We start from the raw sequence: 7334 nt of genomic DNA on the forward strand, positions 1-7334 counted from the left end.
TATGTGATGAGTCTGAACTCTGATATTTTCTTTTTCACATCAGTAATCAGTAAAAGAAAGTAACATTCACAAAGTCCAAGGAAAGTCCCAAAGGAGCACAAAAAGGCCTTAAGTAATCTGATTCCCAGGTCTACGCTGTATTTTCTTAAAGACGGTAGTAATAAAATATGTCAGTAATGAGCTTAGTAATGTCAGTTTTAAGAAAGATGTCTGGTCAGCTCTTAACCTTCCACAATCTCCTAAAACACTCCGTAGGTTCCAAGTCCCCAAGAGCCCTCTGACTTACCTAGAAAATAAGAGTCAGTGTGTTATCAACCTGTCTGTTTTCAGTCATCCAGAATGCTGCTTGACTGCTGCACTCATGACCCTAAGGAAAGCATCTGAGGAACTGGCAGGTGGCGCAGTGGTTAAGGTGCTGGACTCCCACATAGATGAATATGCTTCAAATCCCAGACCTGGAAGCTTGCTTTCTCACTTTCCCTTTCTCTCTCTCTGTCTCTCTCTGGTCAAATTAAAAATAATAGTATCAAGAAAAACAAAATAAATAACTCAAAAAAAATAATAATAAAAGGAAAGCATCTGAAAATATTTTCACAAAAAGGGCTGGGTAAAGGGACCAGCAGTTGGTGTGATGGCTATGTCGCTGAACTCCCTTGTAGTCGACCATGGTTTGAGTCGCGGACCTGGTAGCTTAAACTCTCACCAGGCACGTGTGCATATGTGCCCAAGATCCTGAGAGGAGAATGGAGAAGGGATTGTGGCATGGCTATCTCCCCTGAGGGGTGATTTCTCGCTTTCTGTCTCCGTTTCTTTCTGGTGAGCACACGAGCCCTATAGTAAAAACCTCTTTTAAAAAAAGGGGGGGAGAGGAGCCTGGGTAAATAATCCTAGGCTTTTTTCTACTCTAACCACAACACAGGTCGACAAAGAGCAAGTCCACCACAGCATTCTCGCATTTGCCCTAAAGTCCCTCCTATTAAAGTCTAAAACAGAATTTTCTACTTGCCTCAGTTGCTCAGAGACTTGGTGCCACAGGAGTGAAACTCGGCACAGGACTGCTCTATTCCTTTTTAGACTCACCTGTCAAAATACAACTCAAAGAGTGACACTTAAACGTGTCAGAAAAAGCCTCCAAAGAACATGGTCTCCGCAAGACTGAGTATGTAGTGTAAGCATTATCCCAAATGCTACTTAGATTGTAAAGAGTTCCAGAAGATAATGATTTTAGCCTTGAGATTAAGTACTACAAATGTTGTATATACAATCCAATTCCCCCCTTATAGGGCCCTTTTAAATAACCAAAAAGAACCAAGACCACTTTGTTCTCATCAAGTGTTGTTAATATTTATAGACTACAAAAGAATGTAGTATGCTTTACTCTCAGGGGAATCACAGAAATGGAAGGTCATTTTACATTTATGAAGTGCCTACACTATTTCAGGAAAGAGTTCTCAGTGTTCTCTCCAATGTTTAGTGTGCGGAAACTCAACACTTGTTGCCCAAAGTTAAACACAAAAGTTTCAAGACAACCCTATAAGAGGGGCCAGTTCATGGCCTAGTGGTTAACGGAGCCAGATCCCATACGGCTGACAGCGTGGCTCAAATCCTGGACCCATGGCTTCAAGGACATATCAGTGATTAGGGGATGGGGGACAGGTGCCTCAAATCTCAACAGGATGGAGAAATGGAGAAGGGATTGTGGCATGACCACACCCCATTGGGGAGTGCTTACTCCCTCTCCCTCTCCCTCTCTCTTTGTTTCTGCTTCTCTCTGGTAAGCACACATGCCCTTTGGCAATTAAAAACAAGTATAAATTGGTACAACCACTTTAGAAACCTGCTGGACAGGTCTAACACAGTAGTTCTATAGATACATTCCAGAACGTGGTCGGGCATTTTAGCTTGGAAACCATTTAGAAAATGACTTTAGAGAAAGAGTCGGCTTAATAAATTAGTACATTAACGCTAAGAGTCAGCTTAATGAATTAGTGCATTAACACTAAGAGTCATAGTTCATGACATTTACATATATATATATTAGTGATAGTCAAAATTAGAAACATGTTTATCAACTATAAAACAAATTGCAACATATTTATACACTGTAATAATATATAGCAATAAGAAAAAGACCATTGCTATAGAGTACAGTTTTCCTCTAGTAATTGGGTACTGTCTGTTTATACACACTGCCTGGTTCACTACAAATCAATTCCCTATGGAAAATTCTTAACCCCAGGCTGATTCTCAGTTCTGCCACTGGATGTGTACAACTGTATGTAATATGAGAATGATCAAAGCCTAATTAAGAAGATAAATGTTACAACTTCCTGACATACAGACTGCAAAGCTAAGTCAAATTCTGGGATTTAAAGTTTATTTATAAATCTCCTTTCCTTTAGACCAAAGGCTGTAGAAATTACTAAAATTCTGCTTTGTTTATTAGCTTGGAGCAATGAAAAATACAGTGCTCATCCTACAATAGCCACTCAAATGTCAACAAAATTTTAAATGTCCTATCCACCAGTTCCATGAATTTTCCCTTTTTTCTAGCTAACTCTACAAATTAAGACATGGGCCCAAATAATAGAAACTAACTTTTTAATGTCAATCTTTCAGTTTATTGATTAAATCCTGTTTGTGATTTCAGAAAGAAAGCGTCCCTGAAAAAGATTTAAAAGTCAGGATAGGGAACCAGCAGTTAGCGTAATGGCTATGTCGCTGGACTCCCATGTAGTCAACCGCGGTTCGCGTCCCAGACCTGGTGGCTTAAAACTCACGCCGGGCACGTGTGCGTGCGTGACCAAGATCCCAACAGGCGAATGGAGGAGAAGGGATTGCAGCGTGACCATCCCCCCAGGGGGGTGATTTCTTGCTTTCTGTCTCTATGTCTCTGTCTGTCTGGCGAGCGCACGTGCCCTAGAGCGAGGAAAAAAAAGAAAAAACTCTCAAAAAAAAAAAAGTTAGGATAAAGCTCAAAGACTCAGAAAGATTCGACTTTGAGCCCAAAAATCAAAAGTAAAAGAGGTTTGTTTTCAAATCAAGACTGCTGCAGAAATGTTGCATAGCACCTCTTTAAAATTTGGCTCTGCCAGATTATGCTGCAAATGCTCCAAGATGTATTCCAAAGTAGCAGTGCTTTGATTCATGGGCAAAGTAACCCCAAGTAATACTGTACCAGACCTACTGAAACTCCTGAAAAGTCACATTCCACCACCCCACCCCATCCCACCCCACCGCACCCCACCTGTCTGAAAGCACAGACTACACAGACTGCCACCAGGTTATAGAACCTGAGACCAGGGTTTCTCTATCTCAGCACAACTGACTTCTAGACCAGCTAATTCTTGGTTGTTGAGGACTGTGTGCACTGCAGGATGTTCAGATACATTGCTAACCTCTACGCACTTAGATGCCAGGAGCCCTCACATGACAATCAAGTATGTCTCAGACATTGCTAAAGTCACTGGACTGAAAAATTGCCTCTAAAAACCACTGCCCTGGGGACCAGCAGATAGCGTAAAGGTTACATCACTCAACTCCCACAGTCAACCACAATTCAAATCCCAGACCCAGCGGCTTAAAAATCATGCCAGGCGCGTGTGCATGCTTACCCAAGTTCCCAAGAGGAGAATGGAGGAGAAGGGACGGCAGCATGGCCACTCCCCGGGGGAGGGATTTCTCACTGTCTCCCTGTCTCTCTCTGTCTCTCTGGTGAGCATTTGTGCTATAGCAAGCATACATGCTATAGCAAAAATCTCTCAAGAAAAAAACAAACAAACAAAAAAAACATTGCCATAGAAAACAACTATCATTGGGACCTGCAGTTAGCATAATGGCTATGTCGCTGGGCTCTCATGTAGTCGACCATGGTTCGAGTCCTGGACCCGATGGCTTAAACTCACGCCGGGCACATGTACATGCATGCCCAAGATCCCAAGAGGAGAATGGAGGACAAGGGATGGCGGCATGGCCATCCCCCCTGGGGGGTGATTTCTCGCCTTCTGTCTCTCTGTCTCTCTTTGCCTTTCTGGCAAGCGCACGCACCCTATAGCAAAAACCTCTCAGAAAGAAAAAAAAAACCTTACCCAGCACTACCAGGCCATGCTAACCTTGATTCATTCATGAATACCTGCTTATACACTCACCATCTTTGGGTAGGAAAAGAGGCAAATCACCTAAAGACTGCACTTGGCTTTATAAAGTGTCTTTTCCTTAAAAGCTACAAGTATTTGGCAATTTACAAAGTAATATCACGCCCTGGCATTAAGGAAGAGGAGAATATGGATGAAAAGAATAGTTGCCAAAGTGGAGAAAAGAATGCTACAGCTTGCCTAACTTGAATTCCCTCTAATAGCATCACAACTCTCCACAGATGCACACACTGGTTTTAGTCTCCCAGAGGCGCAGGTGCAAAGTATTACAGTCCATACCATGCCACATATGAGGAAATGGAAATAGGCAGTCAAGTCACCCTAATCAAATGAGGACACAATTGGCAGCCAGATGCAGATCTGACAGCCCAAGTGTGGATCCAAGGCTACATGGACTCCAGTCGATCTCCATGTTTTCTCTCAATGCACACTGTTCACATACGTGGTTTTTAACCCTACTGGACCCAATATTTATAATAAACATTTTGCAATGCCCCTTTACTATTCTGAAATCTCTCACACACTACCTAAAATCATCCTGTTCCCCGCCTCCAATCAGAGCAGATCACAATTTAGTTTTCCTCTTCTTTATCCTGCCTGCAGAGCTTACAGAATTGGTCACTATTGGAAGTCAACACCAGATATAAGGAAACCTCACTACTAGTTTTTGCTACTTTCACAATGGAAAAAACCAACTCCCTAGGATAACGGGTCTCTCTCTCTCTCTGTTTAGAGAAAAGAACTGTTTTTAAATTACTAATTTTAAACAAAGAGGTATCAAACTCATAGAAGTGACTTTTCTTTTTTTAAACTTTTGTCCTTATTTACTTTTTTATTATTTTATTAACTTTATTTTATTTTACTTATTTGTTTTAATTTGACCAGAGAGAGAGAGAGATGGAAAGTGAGAAAGCAAGCTGCTAGGTCCGGGACTCGAACTGTGGTTAGCCATGTGGGAGTCCAGTGACCTTAACCACCACACAGCCTGCTAGTCCCAGAAGTGACTTATTAATTAAAAACCTGCCCCAGGGGCCAGCAGGTGGCGTAGTGGTTAAGGCACTGGACTCAAACATGGTCAATCAAAGTTCAAGTCCTGGATCTAAGGGCTGGAAACTCAGGCTGGGTGCAGGTGCTTGTATGTTCAAAATCCCAAGAGAAAAATGGAGAAGTGATTGCAGCATGGCCATCCGCAGGGCAGGGAGGGGGGGGTAAGGTTCTTACTTTCTCTCTCTCTCTCTGGAAAGCGCACATACCCTATAGCAAAAATCTCTCTCTTTGGGAAGGGAAAAAAAAAAACTTACCCCAGGCCATAACGGCACAGGGACAACACAATGTTCTGCACTGAAAGACTGGGGTTTAGCTCCTGAGGTGATGTGTACACACCAGGTGCATGGGCCTGTGCTCTTGGCTTGCTGAAAGACTGAAAGGTAGTGGAGGGCTGGGTCATAGCATGAACCCTGCTAAGGGTGCTTGTCTCTCTTTTGAAAGAAAGAAATAACTTTTTTATTTTTGGCTATAGGATATGTTTGCTTGCCAGGGAAAGAAAGAGAGAGAAAAATTACCCAGGGAGGAAGGAATTGTCACACTGCAATCTCTTCTCCATTTCTCCTTTCATGATTTTGGACATGTATGCACATGCACCTGGCATGTTTTTCAAGTCACTAGGTCCAGGATTCAAATTATGCATGTGGGATCCAGCTGCCTTAACCATCATGCTACCAGCTGGCCCCTAAATAAATAACCTGAAATTTTTTCTTAAATAATAAATAAACCCAGACACTTTTTAGGTATCATTATTTTAAAGTGACAGGCTCCCTGTAATTCTTACACTGAAGAGTCTATGCATAATCAAAAATGTCCAAATAAAGTGGCATTTTAGGAAACATTAATATGGCAATGCTACTCTCCCTGCTCAGCCAATAAATGGCACAGAAAGATCCCAAGAGGAGAAAAGAGCCTCTAGCAAAACAGGAATATTTTCACAGCCCAAAAAAAAGAACTTAAATTCAGACAAGTTCAAGTCAACTAGCATTTGCTGAGCACTTATTAAATTCAGAGCACCATAAGTGTTTATTCTCTCTAAACAAGTTAGACATTATCTGCCTTCCAAGAAAACATCTGGGGGACATCTAACAACTGAAGTATGGAAGATCCTGATAAAATGTAACAGAGGTTTTTAAATGCCTCTGGCAGTATGGGAAGAAAGAATTAAAAGTGCAAAAATTCTGAAAAAGATTCTTCAAGAATTTTTAAATGCTACATATGCTATCTTCATATATTTAATTCATTTACTCAATCTGACTATTAACTCAAAGCAAAAGGTGGCAGAAATGCTCACCTACCAAAAGCAAGCAACAGAGGAGAAACCTGCACACTCCGCTCCTTTGGAATACAAGTCAAACTTAAGAGACAAGTGCCCTCTACCAAAAAGGGTGTCTGGAAAAGGCTCACCAACATCAGAAGGTCTGTGCTAGGCATCTTCCTCTTCCAGCCGTCCTTCCAGTGGCTCCCTTTCTCAGTATCTGTAAAAGAAAACCAGATTTGTTTACTTCCAAAGCTTCAACAGTCTCACCATCCGCCTAGACTCGGAAGATGTGGTTCTCTCCCTCCTCTTTAGGCTCAGATTTCACGCCCAGATATCACACTCCACCCCTGGCACCCCAAACCAGCGAATCACAGTACTGCGGCAACGTGCTGCCCTCCCATAGTTGACGAAACGCAGCTAGACCCAGCCTCCTACAAAGCATTCCACCCAGGTAACACTAGGGAAGACGCCCAGAGCGCCCCTATGCCGAGCCCGGACCATTCAAACTAACCTGGGCTGAGCCGTCGGCAGCCCCAGATCCAGGGTCCAGCCTGCTCCAGACTCCGTCCCGCAGCAGCCTGGCCTGGCTCTCGCCTTCACCCCTTTCCCCATAACCTTTCCCTCGCGTCTGGGGATCAGCAAACCCTGGCGGCCCAAGCCCACTCCTCCCACGCGTCGGGGGGCCGGGCTCCGACCTACACCACCTCGCCCCGGCGCTCGCCCTCCATCCCCTCCTAGACCTTCCCCGTGCCCAGACCCTGGGCGTCGGCGCCCCGCCCACAGCCCGAGCTCGTCGCAGGCCTCGGCTGCCGTCCCCGTACGCTCGCCCCGGGTTCGACCCGGCCCCTGCCCTCTCCTTACCCCTCTGCCCCCGC

General features: G+C 43.8%; 1 protein-coding gene across 2 annotated transcripts in view; it reads right to left on the reverse strand.

Moving 5' to 3' along the window:
• SGPL1 (sphingosine-1-phosphate lyase 1) overlaps positions 1-7334 on the reverse strand; it is a 138721-nt gene that overhangs the window by 74327 nt on the left and 57060 nt on the right. The window contains exon 2 of one of the 2 annotated variants that reach the window (XM_006142276.3): positions 6606-6676. In XM_006142276.3, the coding sequence (XP_006142338.1) occupies positions 6606-6632 (27 nt within the window). In that variant the 5' untranslated portion in view covers positions 6633-6676. Of the gene's footprint in view, positions 1-6605; positions 6748-7334 lie in introns of those variants that run through there. The other variant, XM_014583682.2, reaches the window with a different exon arrangement.

The sequence above is a fragment of the Tupaia chinensis genome, unplaced genomic scaffold, assembly GCF_000334495.1.
Source record: "Tupaia chinensis unplaced genomic scaffold, TupChi_1.0 Scaffold000072_1, whole genome shotgun sequence".
NCBI classification, from domain to species: domain Eukaryota; kingdom Metazoa; phylum Chordata; class Mammalia; order Scandentia; family Tupaiidae; genus Tupaia; species Tupaia belangeri.